General features: G+C 39.6%; 1 protein-coding gene across 2 annotated transcripts in view; it reads left to right on the top strand.

Moving 5' to 3' along the window:
* Positions 1-19,318, top strand: part of rab11fip1b (RAB11 family interacting protein 1 (class I) b) — a 37,354-nt gene that overhangs the window by 12,621 nt on the left and 5,415 nt on the right. For both annotated transcript variants that reach the window (XM_036594805.1, XM_036594806.1), the window contains exons 2-3: positions 8,461-8,897; positions 10,313-11,702. In XM_036594805.1, the coding sequence (XP_036450698.1) occupies positions 8,461-8,897; positions 10,313-11,702 (1,827 nt within the window). The remainder of the gene's footprint in view (positions 1-8,460; positions 8,898-10,312; positions 11,703-19,318) is intronic.

Here is a 19,318-nt window from a genome sequence, read left to right on the forward strand (position 1 = left end):
CATCCTCCATGCTGGAGCATCTGAAGAGGAAACATGTCGGCTCACTGGATGAAGAAAATTCATCTCGGTAAGATAGTTGTGCTAGCAAGCCAGCTAGCTAATGCTAACGCTAAAAGTCATCTTACAAGCAAGTAACTATTATTCACAGTGACCATGTTCGCTTTCCAAATACTGTTTAGTTTTAAACACGGCATCGCTGTCTTAATGTTGAGGTGCGTTCAAATTCAGTGAATATAGAGAACGTTTATAAACCGTTAAGTTCTCTGCGAACTTAGAGGGCAGCTGGACGAAGGGTTATGCTGAAATAGAATGTTTACACATAATCGCTCAAGTTTAACTGTTCATAGAGAACAAGTTTGCCACAGACGTTCGCCACTGCTTGCTGAATTTGAATGCAGCTCACGTTTATGGCTGGAGACAGTGTTGCTCATGGGTTACACATAGATGCTGCACTGTGTTCAGCCATTTTGGGGAGGTCAACATCACTGCTGGAGTGCAATCAGTACCATTACAGAGCGTCAGTTTAAGAAAGATACTGTCCAAAATTATACTGCTGTAAGAATGTTGCACTCAGAAAGTGGGATAGGATTATATATGGAGGGAACGCAGCGATCCACGCTCATGTTTGTGTGATGCGTATTGTTTGTGTGATGTTTGTGTAGATATAGCCGTGTGGTTGGTGTGATTTAAGAACTGATTTAGTTTTGTTACATTTTATTGCTGCTACTTTGCACGTCCTTGATTGAACACAAACTTGAGTTATTTGGTGATTGAGCGATTCATAATCCGAATAATCGATTATTCATTTCAATAATCGATAGATTATTCGACTATCAAAATAGTTGTTTGTTGCAGTCCTCGTTCAGACACACCTCAAGAAGGGTTTTCTTTATTTTTCCGCTTTAGGATAACAGTAGAGATATTAAAACTATGAGAACCCATATTGTCTGATGCATTGTAATCATGTGCTCTGAAGTTGTCAGTTCCTTACATCGATGCCGGCGTGTTTTTCTGACAGCTGTGCATTTCAGAAACTCGTGTCATGACGTCAAACTCGTCTACACTGCTGGAAACTCGCGGAGAGGAAGAAGCGCTCCAAAACGCGGCTTCGCTTCGCGAAGAAATGTTCAGAGCCCAAAATACAGTGATTGTTACTGATGGTTTTGGCTGGTCAGAATCAAGATTTTAAACCCTGTACAGAATATTTGGTCTCACATTAAACACAAACTAGCTCAGCAGTGTTTTCCAGCTGTTTGAAGCCGTCAATGCTGAGTGGATCAATACTTACTCTTCTTTCTGTAAAAGACTGTCTGCACATTTACACACTAAACTTCAACATTAAATCAAAGTGAAAATCTCTCCACTATGACTCACTGCAGCTGTTTGCTTAATGTTTTGCCATTTTGGTCTTGGCCTATTTTTTTACCCAGGAATGTATGTTGGTATCTTTGGACGCAACATGGGCAAAAAATTCTCGGACTGCGGCACGAGCGCCACTGCTTCCCAACCGAGTGGGAACCGCTGAGGTTAAAGATCCGATTATAGCAACATAAAGCCTTGAGTTCATTACACGACTTTTAAAGTCTGAATAGATTATAACAGGCTGGGCGTCACACTATCAGACTGGTTTTTGCAGAGCTTTTTGAGTGACTGACATATTGGGGATCACACACTAAACAATTAGGGATCACACACTGGGCAACTTTTAAGCTGTTGCTGAACCGAACAGAACTCACTGAACTCACTAAACTCTCATGTTCTCCTGTTAATAGAAGACGCAAATAAACAAACATGAAGCTGCTGCTGCTGTTTTCTCTGCTGTTTGTGCTGATACAGTAACGAAGCAGGGGAGGATTGTGAATGTGATCATATCAGTGCACAGAAACTCGATTGTGCCTTAAACTCAGCTAATTTAAAAAGCTTTGCTCCACACGTGAGACTTTTCGCCATTTTTCTTTGTTTACTTGCTGTATTCTTTCACGCTCTCAGTTTTCATTGGCTGTTGCAGGAGTCTGGTCATATTAAGTCGGCAAACAGTTTACACTAGATTACGCTCAGGGTTAAAAAAAATCAGACATGTTTGATAAACTCTGACTGCTCTGAAACACGATCAGAAGGCAGTAGTTCTGAGTCTGCACCGCTCACACACTACTCGACTCTCTTCTTTTTTTTTTTTGACTTTTTTCTTTGACTAAGACAACCTGAAGAAAAGCAAATGCCATAACAATACAAGCAAAATTCCCTCTATCTCCCCTTCCTCTGTCAAGTCCACTCACTACAACTTCCATAATTCTCTGGACACTCATACCAGGGATGGACAGTTACCCAGTCTGTTAAACGCAGTGTGAAGTATTGCCACCCGTTAACGTTCTTTTCTTGATTGATCCTTCCGTGTTTATGACCTTTTTCTTTTGTTATCTTTTCTCATTTTTGGATTCCCCTTTTGTACTATAGTTTCAACCTGTTTTCTACTTTGGCTTTGACCCTTGCGTGTTTTCTGACTCCTTCTTTAGTCTGTCGCTCATGTATGTATTTTTGCTTCTCGTGTTTTTGATCTGGCCTGGCTGTGACATTGTTTTTATTAACTCGCACCTTCTTAATAAATATTCTCTGATGTTTTACGTCCACGAGCATCTAGTTTGTTTTAGTTTGTTTACTTTCTTTAAAGAAAAGTAGCATTTTTAATAAACAGCAGAGAATAAAACAGCAACACACAGAAAACTGATCAGGAATCAATAAGGGAATCATTAAAGAATCGGACCAGTAAGCAGAATCAATAATAGCATTAGTATTAGTCAAATCTTATCTTATCGCTTTCCATCCTTACGCTGGGGGCAAAAAAGTATATAATCTATCTCCTGTTTTAGATTAGGACCCTAAAAACATCAGTTCTGCATTTGAGAGCTTTCAGTCAGCTTTTAGCAGCGCCAGTTATTTCTGTTCCAGCATGGTGGTTTGTGATTGGACATGTGTGTCAGTATGTTTATATCTGAGTGTGAACTATGTAGTGAGTTTAGCCTTTTAACATTGATTAAGATGCAGGTCAGGTTTTGAAAAGGAATGTAAACCTAAACAGTATTTACACCATCATAATTTATAACACTGATAGGACAAATATGGAGTAGAGTGGAGGCTGTGTCTTTCTTTCTTTCTTTCTTTGTAAATAAATTGGACATCAGGGGCCAAATTATAGAAACTTCCTCTCTTTTAGAACTTTAAGTTAAGATCTGACAGTTCAAAATAACAGATTCACAGATTCATATTACAGAAGCAAATCTGATCTTAATTTAGGAATTTTATCTTATCTTACAGCATCTTATCTCCAGTTAGGAAATCTTAACCTACTCGATTGAAGTCGACAATCAACTGTCATGTCTGTTTCCTAGTAACCGACCATACACACACAGCTGAAACGTAAACACGTAATCAAAATAATGTTAAAAATGTAAGTTACAGCGACTGTTACTGATGTAAAAAAGGTCTAAACAAAACTAAAACGTGATAAAACTGAAAGTTGTGAATACTGAGAGCGCCCCCTGCTGTTTATCAGAGTGTCGCCGCGCCCCAGTTTCAATTTAATTTCCCAAACGCTTTAGCTGTGCGTGCTAACGTTATTCCTCCTAATAAACAGACACACATTCAGCTCTGTCTCCTCGTTATTCACCACCATCACTGTAATATTTTATCAACATTAACACATGAAGTTCGTGTCTGCAGAGTCTGAGATTTTTAAAACACAGAGTTAGAAAAGAAAAACATCTCACAGTGAAAGCAGCGTTTTACAGTATAAATAAATGTAACATCATTATGCTAGTAGTGAACTATGCTGCCTGACACAGCTGCATAAAAACGATAGAAACGGACCCTTAAACAGAAGTTAGGACACTGTTGGGGTTTATCCTAAAGTTAGGACAGTATTTAGGAGATTTAGACTAGTGAGGATGTTTGTGTAAAACTGTTTTCTTATCTGGAGTTAATGATGAGATTATGAAGTTAGGAACTGCTATTCTGTAATAGCTACCGTCCTAAATTCAGTCTGTACTGAAGTCGTCATGGAGGCTAAACACATCAGATTTGAGAGTTAAGATGAATCTGTAATGCGGCTCCAGGTGCACTTTAGAAACAACTCTAAACCGTAAGCTTTAGATCAGAATGTCTTTAGGATGATGAAAAACTGTGAACACCTTCCCTTTGGTGCAGTATGAATACTGGTTGTTTTGTAGTGGTTTGTGCTGTGTGTTTCTGTACCTGAAGGCCCTCCAGCCTGACCAGACTCACTCACATTCATTTCCTGGAGAAAATCAGCTGACCGCTCTGTTTCAGAGATAGCTGAACGTTTCCTGTGGGTCAGGAGATGAGATCATTCTGCAGCACTTGTTTGTCTGAGCTGAAACCACAGAGATGGCTATCACCTCATCCTTCAGAAGTTTTCTCCTGCAGAAAGATAGCATACAGCTATGGACAGGTGATACAGAAGAAATATAATATCATGATAACGTAGAGATGTTTTCACGATATGCAGTATGCGTCAGAATGTTTGCTTGTTCTGAGTTGATAGTGCCATTATAATCACACCTTTCATTTTGAGTTAGAGCTGGGCGATATGGCCAAAAATAGTATCACGATACTTCAAGAAATTTTCACGAAACACAATATGCCACAATATTTATTTTTTTAGACATCTGATCAGTTGGAACATAGAAAAAGAAAAGTGCTACTTTCTTATGCAGTATTTGTCACTAAATCCAGTTAAACGGGACTAATTTTGCTCTCCTTATAATGAAACATGCAGTTGAACAGTGTCTACAAGCACTGACGATATACACAATATGTTCAGAAAAGCATATTGTGACACAATTTCTGACAATAATGACACACGTATATGTGTATATATGTATATGATAATATATTATATATATATATATATATATATGTGTGTGTGTGTGTGTGTGTGTGTGTGTGTGTGTGTGTGTGTATATATAACTTAAACAACACATAAATCTCATCATAAACAATAAAAATAAAATTACATAGCAAGAACTAGGACTCTGTCATTTCTCTGTGTGAAATGTTGTGAAGCTGTTAGTGAGCAGTGAGGGTTGAAAGAGGAGGGGTGAGAACCGCCTGCTGTGAAAAACTGTTCATACCTCTCCATAAAGATGGCTGTGTTGAGAAAAACAGACAACTGCAGCTTCTTTGTATCAAATATTCCTGCACACACATTTACATTTTTACTGACATTGTCACACTTTTATAAACATTAGCTCGCTCATCTACATAGACCATAATCCTCATCCAAAAACTCACTTCTGGTTTTGTAAATCGGACACATTTTTGTTGAAATATATTCCATCAACATTTCTAAAGAAAAATGTGGGGTTTAACTGATGGTCTGCCTCAAAAACAGGCATCATGAAAGCATTCTTCACATTGATGGAGAATGTGTTGTATATGGTTCTATATAACACCAAAAAGGGTTCTGCTATTATTACAATGTCAAACTTAGAACAACAGAAGAACCCTTTCATGATGCAACAAACCCTTTAATTATGCAAAGAGCTCTCTGAGTGTTCATGGTTCTGTATAGAGCCTTTTTGTCTAGTAAACTATCTTTTTGAAGAGTGTGCTCTATATAATTAGTCTAAATCTGCCTTTTTTGTGATCTGTGCAGTTGTTTATAGAAGTACTGACCGAACAAGTACACTTACCAAAAGAGCATCGTGACAGAATATATCACAGTATTGATATTATACCGTAGTTGTCCATCGTTACACCCAGTGTTCTTATCTCCGTGTTTATCTTTGACCCACGAGGCGGTTGGTGCTGAGTCTCGTCATCACTTAAGAATGTTTACAGTCCTATGAATCTGTTTTGTGGACTTTAGTTCTTACAGTTTCTACAGTTTCTGGTTTGGGTTTGTAATTCAGGCCTCATTCTGTCAAAATAAACCCTCTTATCATTTTTGATTGAACGTGTGATCAGCAGAAGGAAGTAAATATTTACATTTCGAGCTCTGGACTGCTTGTTGGCACTTTAAACCCAAACTAAACCACAAATGTACAAGACTGATAAAGGCAGGCTGATTCTGCTGTTGATCTTTGCTGTAATTCTGACATATATTCCCACAGATACACTCCTCTGAATCTAAAAGCAGAGACTTCTCCTCTCTCTTACAGACTTTTTCACTCTCTGGGCTGAAGGAGGAGAACTGAATGCTCAGAAAAGAAACTTTTTACCTTGAATGACTTTGAGAGTTTGTTATTAAATTATAGAAATCTGCCGTAGGGCCTGTTTAACTCTGCTGTGTACTGTCATGCTTTAATGCGGGAGTGTCAGACCGGCTCACTAGCATGTCAAGGTATCACAATATTTCGTTTTATTGGCATTTGATAAGTTGGAACATATGAAAAAGGAGCCAGCAGTGCTGCATTTTAAACACTGCTGTCAAAAAATGAGTACACTCTCAGAAATAAAGATAGTAAACTGTCGCTGGGGCAGTACCCTTCTTGTGGGATTCACATTGGAATGAGACCCTCAAGGGTACATCCTAGTACCTTTAGTTAGGGAACATAACTGTACCATAATCCTTTGAATCCATTGAAATTACATTTTTTTATTTTTTTGTTCTGTTACAAATAGGTACAAATATGTAAAATATGTGAAATACAATATTTCACCTGGATAAACTTATTTAAGGTTCACAATTGGGCCTTAAAACCACTGTTGTACCTTTTGAGGGCACATTTACATTGTTTGTACCTTGATGAATGAATAAAGTACCTGAACAGAACCTTTATTTCTAACAGATTAGAGTGATTTTTATTCAGTGATTCATACACATCACTGACCTAAATCCAGTTAAACAGGGCTAATTATGCTCTGGAAGGAAACAAGCAGTTGGTCAGTGTTTTTTAATGTTGTCACAGCACACTCAGAAAAGCACGTTGTAGCGGTTTTTCACAATAACAGTAAATATGTGGTATTGCTCAGCTGTATTTGGTACAAAATTGATTATTTTAATGCAGCAGTTTTATGCAGTGACAAAAGCTGATAAAGTTTAACCTCTATATTTGGCGCTGGAAAATTATTGTACAGGTATATATACAGCAGGTATGCTGTGGTCACAAGCAAATGTAACCTACTTAGTAATCAGAGTGTTTTGTTCTGTGGGACTTTAACTCTTCTCTGGTTCCAGTTAAAGACAACACATTATTAACTATTATATTATTAACCTATTATAACCAGTTGAGATCTGCACTCCCGTGGATTCCCACATAAACCGCCACAATATCTTGCAGTGTGGAACTAATTCTCAGTGTTGTGTGTGGGAGCGGGTGGGTAACCTGCAGGTGGGAGCGGGGCGAAGCACACATGAAGAGAAATCACACAAATTAATGAACAGCCTAAATAAAGTAGAACGATCACTAAATCACATATATAAACAATATAAAATGATAACAGTAAAACAGTTAAAATGAATAAAGTTATTCTAAAGAGCTGAAAAGCAACAGATCACATAAACAACACGCAGATTTTTGCTTTTCTTTTTGCCCTCTTTTGTTAAGTGGTCAGCGCTTTTAAACAGGCTGCACGTGCGAAGCGGCAGAGCGCCTCGTTGTACTGAAGCGTTTAAAGAATAGACCCAGCACCATTTTTTTTTCTGCGTGGCGCACACAGCAAAATTCACTGAAATAAGCCATGAATATCAATGACAATTAAACAGAAAACCATATAAAAACTTAAAAATACTTTTTAAAAAAATGTATTCATGATTAAATATTAGTTAAACATTCCATGCTGCAGACAGACTTCCCAGTTGGTCTACCAAGCTTGAAACTTTTGCCTAATCACAAGTTGGAATGCTGTTGAGGATAAACAAACATACCGTGTAATTTTCTAAATTATATTTTTGTTGAGCAGAGTGACTGATTTGACCATTTGTTAGTCTGGAAACAGGAATGTCTGTATAAGTTTCTCACTGCTCTGCTCCACAGCTGAAATGCTGTATGTATAAAAGGCCAGCGCATCCGAGCTGTAGTTGCATCACTGACACCACGCAGAGCATGTGTGAGTCAAACGTTACAGAGATGGCGGAGCCTTCAGTCTGACGGCCACAGCTGCCCAGCAAAACACCAAAAATAACCGCTTTGTTGTTTAATTCCTACTCTGTGTTTAATGGGAATAAATGGCGTGATTCCAGTTTTCTATAGGAGTGGGCAGGAGCGGGATGAAATCTTGCAGGAGTGGGTGGGAGTGGGACTGAAAAAACAGTCCTGCATAGACCTCTAATAACCACTATGTATTTATGTCTTTTACACATGGGTGTGTTTATATATTTTTTGTTTTGTAGTTTGGCACAAACCTGTTAAAATAACAAATACAACTGACCCATACAAGAAAAACACATGGTATTCGATAGTGTACATATGTAGTTATGTTTTTTTATATATGTATTTACAGATGGTTCAAACTGTTTGGAAAACCAGGCAAGCCGGAGAAGGACCGAGGAGAGATCCTACTGGACATCCAGTTTCTGAAGGGCAGCATGTCCGCTAGCATGTTCGACCTGTCCAGCCAGGACAAATCACGCTCCAAAATCGGCAAGCTGAAGGACAAACTGCGGGGCAAGAAGAAGGAGGGTCTGTCTGACTCAGCCTCCGCCATCATTCCCTCTGTCACTCAGGTGATGACTGACAGCGAGGGGGAGGAAGAGGAGGAGCCGGTGGCCGGAGAGAAGAAGAAGAAAAACAAACTGAAGTCTCTGTTTGTCCCTAAATCCAGTCTGCAGAGGAACACATCTCAGTCCATGTCCACTCTCAGCCCTTTCCCCGAGAGAGATTCGGCCATCGCGTCCAGCAGCTCCTCTGGCCTCAACATGACAAACGAGTCTCCAGAAGGTTAGAAAAAACGAATCATTTTTCTTCAATATATGATCAGATCTTTTAAAGCAACTGTGTGGTGAAAAATTGACCTTTTACCCCAAATATCTTTTTATCAGCCAAGTGTCTAAGACTAATGTAGCAAGCAGGTAATAAAAACTTATACCGAATATGTCCAAATAATCTCAGCCCAGTGTGTAGCTGCAATGTGAAAACCAGTCTTCCATAGCAACGGAAGGTGGCCAAAAGCTTTCAGACTCCTTTTGGACTAGTACCCTAGAAACACTCTAGCAACCTCCTCGGATGTCATGGCAACCACCCAGTAAAACAACACCCTAGCTACCACCAGAGATACCAATGGACCAATATAGCTACCTCCTAGCAACCACCTAGCAACACCTTAGCAACCAACTGGACCAATATAGCTACAACCTTATACACTATAGCAACAACCTTATACAATATAGCAACCACCAAATACCTTAGCAACCACCTAGTAACACCATAGCAACCAACTGGACCAATAGAGCAACCACCAAATACAATAGCAACCTCCTAGCAACCACCTAGCAGTCTCCAAGCAACACCATAGAAACCAACTGGACCAATATGGCAACCACCTAATACAATATAGCAACCACCTAGCAACACCATAGCAAGCAGCTGGACCAATATGGCAACCACCTAATACAACATAGCAACCGCCTAGTAACACCATAGCATCCAGCTGGACCAATATAGCAACCTCCTAGCAACCACCTAGCAACACCATAGCAACCAGCTGGACCAATATTGCAACCACCTAGTAACACCATAGCAAACAACTTTGAAACCATAAAAAACTGCTAAGCAAAAACTTAGCAACCACCTATAGCAGCTACTTAGCAACATCCTAACAACCACCTAACAACACCATAGCAACCAACTGGACCAATATAGTGACCACTTAATACAATTTAGCAACCATCTAGTAACACCATAGCAACCATCTAGACCAATATAGCAACCACCTCTCAACACCATAACAACCAACTGGACCAATGTATGGGATATATATGGGATACCAGAGCAACCACCTAGCAATATTGTAGCAATCACTTGGCAACATTTATCATAGCAGCTCCCTAGCAACAGCAACTACCTACAATACCCTAGTAACTCCCTAGCAACCACAAGAGATACAAGGACAACCACCTAACAACACCTAACAACGCTTTGCTGGGTCTGCATTCGGACTGCTGCCCCCATTTGATGACCAGTTGGTCTGTGGAGCCAGTACAGCTTAAAAAAATAGAACTGTGATGTTTTACAGCACCACCATGTTCTTATTCCTTAAGGGTTCCATCCCAGTGATGGTGTTAGTACCCTGAAAGGTACCACTTTAAAAAAATAAAATCTAGGTAGTTATTTAACAGAACCTTTTTCTTTTAAAGGGAAGAAGAAATTTAAGCTGTTCACACACAAACGCAACAGCAGCACAGACAGTAAAGTGTCCCAGAGCGGCTTCGTCTCCAAACAGAGCAGCCCGCCGACGGTGTGCATCAACGGCAGCCACGTCTACAGCGAGGAGCCCGAGACTAAAGGGTCTTCACTCAGCCTGACCAGCTCCGGACACGGGTCAATGGAGGAACTGAGACGAGAGAAAGAAGAGAAAGAACGGCTGGAGGAGGAGAGGAGGAGGGCCGAGAGGGAGGTGGAAGAAGAGAGGAGAAAGATTGAAGAAGAAAGAAAAAGAAAGGAGAGAGAGGAGGAAGAACAAAGAAAAATAATGGAAGAGAAAAAAAGAATGAGGATGGAGAGGGAGAAAGAAGAACAGAGGATAAAGATTGAGGAGGAAAGAAAAAGAAAAGAGAGAGAGGAAGAAAAGCAAAGAAAGATTGAGGAGGAGAAAGAGAGGATGAGGGTGGAGAGGGAGAAAGAAGAACAGAGGAGAAAGATTGAGGAAGAAAGAAAAAGGAAGGAGAGAGAGGAGGAAGAGCAAAGAAAGATTGGGGAGGAGAAAGAGAGGATGAGGGTGGAGAGGGAGAAAGAAGAACAGAGGAGAAAGATTGAAGAAAGAACAAGGAAGGAGAAAGAGGAGGAAGAGCAAAGAAAGATAGAGGTGGAAAAAGAGAGGATGAGGATGGAGAGGGAGAAAGAAGAACAGAGGAGAAAGATTGAGGAAGAAAGAAAAAGAAAGGAGAGAGAGGCAGAAGAACAAAGGAGAAAACTTGAGGAGGAGGTGGAAAGAGAGAGGAAGAGGGTTGAGGAGGAGAGAAGATTGGCTGAGGAGAAGAGGAAGAGGACGGAGGAGGAGGAAAGGCTGAGGGACGAGGAGAGAAGAAGGATGGAAATGGAGAGAAGGCTAGCAGAGGAGAAGAAGGTGAGGGAGGAAGAAGAGAGGAGGCGAAGAGTGGCTGAGGAGGCGGAGAAACGAAGGCGAGAAGCGGAAGAGGAGAGCGAGAGAAAGAGGAAAGAGGAGGAGGAGAGGAGAGCGCGTGAGGAAGAAGAGAGGAAGGAGAAGCAGAGGCTGAGGATGGAGGAAGAAAAAAGGAACATGGAGATGAAAGAGGAGGAAGAAAAGCGGCAGAAGAAAGAGAGAGAGACGAAGGAGGCAGAGCAGGAGCAGAGGCCAGTTCCAAAAGCCAGGAGTGGTAAAGTGAGTTCAGCCACAAAACTCGAGGAACCTCAAGAGGAACTTCCATCTGAGGACCCGTTCTCCACCAACCCGTTCGAACTGAGCTTCTCTGAGGAACCTTCTTCCACGAACGCCTTTGAGGAACCGACCGACTCTCAACCTTCGGCCTCCGTTCGCTCGGCCAGGGTGTCTGCAGTGAAGCCCAGGTTAGTGCCTGTTCTAGCTCTGTTTAGTCGTGTTCTCTAGAGTAACCCATAATTATGAATGTTGCTAGAACACCGATAGGCCAAGGGTGTCCAGTTCTGGTTCTGGTGGTCTAGAGTTCAGCATGTTTTGGTGTTTTTACCTGCTCAAACACACTAATGGTGCTTTCAGATGGTCCCTGTCAACGAGTAAAGTTGAGAAAATGGTACGTCACCAAGGCCCAATCCCATTTCACCCCTTGCCCCTACCACTCAGCCCTGCCCCTCCGTTTTGCACATTCCCATCTAGGGGTAGGGTGTCCCAATTCTTGTTGAGATAGAGGGGTAGGGCGAAGTGTTAGAGCTACATGGTCCTCCAAACAGAAGTTTTCAGAGACACACCAAAAAGTTTAATGAGAAAAGAGAAACAGACAAGATGGCTGAACAAGATACCAAAGAAACCCACAAATGTGAGAATCTCCTCTGTTAAAAAAATACAATAACCAGTGTATTTTCTTTCTTCATAACTAGCATAAAAATCGCTAGTAGTGCTGATGTCTCATTAGCTAACTAGCTAAATTTCCCATTCCACCTTAAATGGTGCAACAGTTCTGATGCCTGAGGCTCCAGAACATAACTGCTGCTCCATTTAAGGTGGAATGAATGAGAAGCTGGTAACTTCAGCTTCATATCACTGAAGAATTAGTGGTGGGTGATGATAAATAATTGCCCCTCTTTCAAGGCATATGATGTCCTAAATGTAACTAAAGCCCAGCAGTGAGGTTGCTGAACTTTACCCTCCTCTGCTATCACTGCAGACTGGCAGGGTCGCCTACAGAGCACCGCTAGTAACCTGTTAATGAAGTAACGTTCTTTTATTTGAGGGTCCCATTTCGTAGGGAAGATTTCAACCACTACCCCTTATGACTCAGTTCCAAGGGGGAAGGTGACACTCGAAAACATGGGGTAGGGGAGAAAAATAAGAAATGGGATCACCACTACTAAGTATTATTTTCAGAAGTGTAAATTTAGGATTTAGGGTTTCCTAACAGTAAGAACCCTATAAATAATGATCATGTACAATCTAAAACAGTGTTTCCCAACCTTTTTTCAACCTTTTTTCTGTATGCACACACTTAAAATCTCTGAAACAGACATCAGCAGCCTTAAGGAGGATCTGCCATTTCAGCGTGCCCACTCGCAGCAACAATATACTAATAATTACCAGCTTCAAGCTCCAAGACAAAGAGGAGGGTGTTATTCTGCTCAGATGCTGCACCATGCTGATCGTACACTAATGAAGAAAACACAAAGTCAGAACTCAGAGTTGCTAGTGCACATTAAAACTTAGCTCATTACTGTCTCTGTTAATGGCTTGAGTTTAAATAGATCAGAATATAATCACTATAAATATCTAAGCTCTGAATACTTCATTTAAAATCTTCATTTTTTTTAAATAGATGTTTTTCCTGTGGGACTAATTCAGTAGAACAGTCCATGAGGGAGTGACAAAGTGAATAGAACGTTAAAAGATTCATCAAATCAAAGTGATTGGTAGTGTTGTGAGCCAAAATGAGGTGATAAAGGGGAACTCCACCAATTTTTCAAACCCTCTGTTAAGTCATTCAGAATGGTTTAGTGTGAAATGCTCTGTTCTAGAGAAACCCACCGAGTCAGAATTGTTCACAGTGGTGGTGATAGGAACCAGATGTCCACCTCTAAAAGCCCCCTTACAGAAAGTTATTACATGAAATGGTTATGAATTCACTGCCTGATGTCTGAGACACTGTTTTAAACTTTTTAACTTTTAATCCTTTCATAGTGGAGGGATGCATGCAGGGCGTTGTGAGGCAAAATAGTCCTCACAGAAAACGTATTATTTTGGATTTTCCACTATTTTCCCATCATCAACATTCCATATAAAACTCAGAAGACACGTGTAGGTTCACTGGTGGTTTTGGATAGTAAATAAAATGTCTATATTTGTGTTGTAGTCATGGCAACCCCTGGTTCCTATTACCACCACTGTAAAGAAATCTGAACCATTTCACACCAAACCACTCTGAGTTCCCCCTTAATTATCAGTATTGTTTCAGCCATGAAATTTCACAGGATGTGTCCTTATTACTTGCAGATAATTGTTAGTGTTCAGGTTGTCATCAGCGACCAATACAGTTATATAAAAATATATCTTCTGGGTTGGATGCTGGAACATCATCCTGCTGTTGTATCAGAGAATGATCTGGCTGGTTAACCTAAAACTTATGTTAACACCTTTGTTGGCCCTTCATGTGGTAACACCTGGGGACTGTCTGAGTTGATTCATATGTTTTGAGCAGGGAAATCCACAAACTATGCTGGACTGAAGTCCTCCACAACCAACATGAAGGCTCAGAGTGCAGCAGATAACAGCTCAGGTCAAGCATCACTCAAAATATTTTACCTTGTTCATCAGAAAAGTGTGCTAAAAGTATTGTGCACTCTTGAAAAAGATGGTTCTTCAAGGGTTCTTTAATAGAGAATCATGAACACTCAACAATTTGCATGCTTAAATGGTTCTTTACATGATGAAATGTTTGTTTTTTTTTGTTTTTTTTTTCAGATTGATAGAGAATGTGTTGTGGATGATTCTATATAGCACCAAAAAGGGTTCAAGCTTGACATCATAACAACAGAAGAACCCTTTTAGTGTTACATAGAACCCTTTTCAAAAACGTTCTTTATAGAACCATCTACAACACATTCTCCATCAAGGACCCTTTCACAATGCAAAGAACCCTTTAATCATACAAATGGTTTTTTGAGTGTTCCTGTTTCTATATAGAATCATTTTCTTGAAGAACCATCTTTTTAAGAGTGTACATGCTTTATAGACCAGGGGCTGTGATACAGAATCGTCCTAACTCTGATGTGTTTAGTAACCATAACAGCTGAATTTAGGACGGTAGCTATTACAGAATAACAGTTCCTAACTTCATAATCTCATCATTAACTCCACATAAGAAAACAGTATCATACAAACATCCTAACTAGACTAAATCTCCTAAATACTGTCCTAACTTTAACACAACCCCAACAGTGTCCTAACTTCTGTTTCAGCATCCGTTTCTATTGTTTTTAGGCAGCTGTGTCAGGCAGCATAGTTCACTACTAGCATAATGACGCTACATTTATTTATACTGTAAAACGCTGCTTTCACTGTGAGATGTTTTTCTTTTCTAACTCTGTGTTTTAAAAAGATGCTGCAGACACGAACTCCACCATCCCCTCTCATTACCTTCAGGGGTTAATGTTAATAAAAATATTACAGTGATGGTGGTGAATAATGAAGAGACAGAGCTGAATGTGTGTCTGTTTATTAGGAGGAATAACGTTAGCGCACACAGCTAAAGTGTTTGGGAAATGGAGACTGAAACTGGGGCGCGGCGACACTCTGATAAACAGCAGGTGGCGCTGTCACAGTATTCACAACTTTCAGTTTATCACACTTTAGTTTAGACCTTTTTTACATCAGTAACAGTAGCTGTAACTTACATTTTTAACATTATTTTGATTACGTGTTTACGTTTCAGCTGTGTGTGTACGGTCGATTACTAGGAAACAGACATGACAGTTGACTGCCGACTACAATCGAGTAGGTTAAGATTTCCTAACTGGAGATAAGATGCTGTAAGATAAGATAAAATTCCTAAATTAAGATCAGATTTGCTTCTGTAATATGAATTTGTGAAAAATCTTACCTTGACCTGTCAGATCTTAACTTTGGACTAAAAGAGAGGAAGTTTCTGTAACACAGACCCTGATTTTAAAAGAAACAAAAGTGAATATTCCAGAGTACTCCGAGAAATTTAAGAAAATATTGTTTATATTATGGCAGCAGTCAGTTTTAATCATTTGTCCATAGCCATGCTGAGTAAAGACTATTCAGTTTCTAGAAGAGTGCATTAGTTTTTGTATTTACCTTCCTATTAGGCTGTTTTCATGTTTTCAGAAGTTGCCAGTTATGTAACCATTTGGTTTGCTGGGTAAAACCTTGTTAACAAAATGAGCAGGTCTCTTGTCTTGTGTTTAGAAGCTCCTCCAGGCCTTTCCTTCCCTGAGGCTCTCCTGGCCTTTCCTAACCACTCTGTCTTTTCCTCAGCTTCCTTCAACAGATTCTTCTATCCTCTCTGTGGAGTGTGCAGTAACCTCTGTTGATGTATCTATATGTTCTTCTTGAGGCAACCAAACCTCCATTTTTTTGTGACATCACAACCACGCCTTACTAGCAGTCTGGTGCACAACATTCAGGGTTCAAGCCAAAAGCCAGAAAACTCGGATATTCTCAACTTCTTGGCTGATAAAAAACCCTAATAACACTGCTGTCAGGATAAAACTTTGTAAATCTATTTTTAATTTTTTGAGATAATCTGAAAAGGCCAGTTGCCCTTTATGATGTGTCAAGATTTCTTGATGAATGGACCTACAGAAATGGTCCAAAATTACTTGGAAAAATGATTTATCCTTATGCCTCTATTAAACTTAAGAACATTTTTCCTCGTCCTGTGAAGTTACCTTTTTGGAGATACGAGGTTTTGTTCTGACAGCAGCGATAACCTCATGAATAATAATTGCAATATTAGAAAAATCGCAATTAGATATTTTCCCCAAATCGTTCAGCTCTACTTGTGATCAGTGTTCAGAGTCTCTCTGCCCGCTTAGCCCGAGTAAACGTAATATCTTAGACACAGAGTCATAGAATCCGTACAGCTGTGTTATATAACACCAGTCTGCCATGACCGGCTCATTAATGTGTCCTGTGAAGATATTCGGCACCTTTGTGAAATATTCAGCAGGTCTCTGTGAGCATATCCAGGCAGCAAGTCTTCATTTAGGTGATTGATTCAAGGTTTGTTTTTAAAAGGTTTGTGTTTAAAAGCACTGTAGGTGTGTGTTATAGATCAGGTTTTAAATAAATCCAAATGTGAAAATTCCAAAACAAAAACATAATATATACTGGCCACTTTCAATCATTTGTTTATAGCCATCCTACACTCTGCAGCACAGCACAGACTACTCAGTTTCTATAAGAGTACATTCCTTTTTCTATTTATCTTCTTCTTAGGTTGTTTTCAGAAGCTGCAATCACAAATTTATTTTTGTACAGAGACTTTTGGGAATTTATTCTGTCACATGTTCCGATTTAGGCAGTGAGAACTTCTTGCCTGTCTTTCTGTAGGCTTATCTTAAATTTCCTGTAGTACCATGATGCTACTGTAACCTTAACCATACTCTGGCAGGGCCAGATGTGATCTCACGATGTGAATGCACGTCTGGGGAAGACTTACTTTGCTACTAACAAGGACATGCCCCTTCAGAACATGCCACACCCCGAAAAGCAACCTAGCTATACACACTTGGAAAAAAAAAGATGATTCTGCAAGGGTTCTTTAGTAAAGAAAATGGTTCTAAATATCATGAAACCCTTTGCATGATTAAAGGGATCTTTGCTTGGTGAAATGGTTCTTCAGATTGATGGAGAATGTACTATAGTTGATTCTATATAGAACTTTTTTGAAAAAGGTTCTGTAAAGCACCAAAAAGGGTTCAGGCTTGTTACAATAGAAGAACCCTTTTTGGTGCTACATAGAACCATATACACCACTTTCTTCATCAATCTAAAGAACTCTTTCACCATGTAATGAACCCTTTAATCATGCAGTGGTGTCCATGGTTCTATACAGAACCATTTTCTTTACTAAAAAACCATGAAGAACCATCTTTTTTAAGAGGTTTTGGAGATTTTTCAGTCATGCTAACTTCCATGTGCTAATGATGGGCTTATTCCTCAGACGATGTTGACGAGCGCACCAGTGCCCCCTACAAGGCATTGGCTTGGTTTAGAACTTTCAGTTTGTTCCCACACTAATAAGTCTATGTTCTCATACATTTAGCCCAAAACTTCTCATGGTTCTCCCCAGACTTTCTCTTTATGAGATCATGTCCGGACCTGCGAGACTAACGTAGTTCTTTGAAATTAAAATAACGAATCTTTACATCATCAACTAACCAAATAAAACATCAAATCACAATAAAGGAATTCCAACCCATGTCTGTCTGGTTTTCGTTTCTTTGCTGTTGTGTTTTTAATGCCGCCTGCTGTTTCTGCAGCTCCTGCTAACCCTTATCGTCGTTAACCCTGCAGCACTTCTGTGCTCGTTGTCTTCCACTCACTGAATGATCTGCGTCTGAGGTCTGCCCACAGGAAGCTCAGGAAAACTGCCAGCAGCTAAAAGCTGATTTGGCACTTGTGATTCTCTGACTCAGGCTTATTAGCCAGGATATCTCCCAAAACAGATTCTGACTTGGGGTAGGAGGGCGGGATGTGGTGGGCAGGAAGGTCACTGCTTGGCTTTAAGAATTCAAGTGCCAGACTTCCTTCCTGTAAGACAGATGCACTTGTACAGCAGTTCATGAGTGGACAAGAATAAAAGTCTCCATTTAAATACTAGATGATTTATTGCGATGAGAACCATACAGTATTATAGCGAACGGTTCTCAGAGGACCCTCAGCCTAAAAGAGTCCCTGTGTCTCAAATCAAGGACTTTCATAGTGTACTCACAACTTTTAATGCAAGTACACTCTTAATAAAAGATGGTTCTTCAAAAGTTCTTTAGTAAAAAAATGTTCTACATAGAACCATGAACACTCAAGAACTCTCTGCATGATTAAGGGGTTCTTTACATGGTGAAATGGTTCTTCAGGTTGATGGAGACTGTTTTGTGTATGGTTCTGTATACCACCAAAAAGGGTTTTTCTATTGTAACAAGCCTGACATAGTAACAATAGCAGAACCCTTTTTGGTGCTATATAGAACCCCTTTCAAAAAGGTTCTATATAGAACCCAATACAGCACATTATCCATCAATCTGAGGAACCTTTTCATGGTGCAAAGAACCCTTTAATCTCGCAGTGGGTTCATTTGAGTGTTTATGGTTCCACATAGCACCAAAAAGGTTCTTCTATTTTGACAAGTCTCAAATAGTAACAGCAGCAGAATCCTTTTTAGTGCTAAATAGAACCCTTTTCAAACAGGTTCCACATAGAACCATATACAGCACATTATTCATCAACCCGAAGAACCTTTTCACCATGCAGAGAACCCTGCAAATGTTTAATCATGCAAAGGGTTCTTTGAGTGTTCATGGTTCTGTATAGGACTATTGTCTTTACTAAAGAACCCATGAAGAACCATCTTTTTAAGAGTGAAATTAATAGTTCATTGAAAAAAATGGTATCTTGTCAAGTGAAATTGTCTTAAATCTATTCGATATACTGACTAAACTTAAGCAAGTAGTCATTTGACTTACTAAATGAGTTTACTAAGTTAAGTGATCTCGCTTTATTGGCAGATAATTTTGCTTGCTGTATAAAATATGCTCGACACAAGCAAAATTATCTGCCAGTGTAGTGAGATCATTTTACTTATTAAAATTACTTAACAAGTAAAAATGTCTAGAAATAAATTAAATGGTCTTAAGATTACAAAAATCTCAAAATATCGTCGCTGTCCAAAACAAGTATGTCCAAAATTGCAACTTTACGGAAGAAGGAAGAGCCTTCTGAACTTTTAATGTAAGTTGATGTAAAGAAGTTTTAT

The sequence above is a fragment of the Colossoma macropomum genome, unplaced genomic scaffold (genome assembly GCF_904425465.1).
Source record: "Colossoma macropomum unplaced genomic scaffold, Colossoma_macropomum, whole genome shotgun sequence".
Taxonomy (NCBI): Eukaryota; Metazoa; Chordata; class Actinopteri; order Characiformes; family Serrasalmidae; genus Colossoma; species Colossoma macropomum.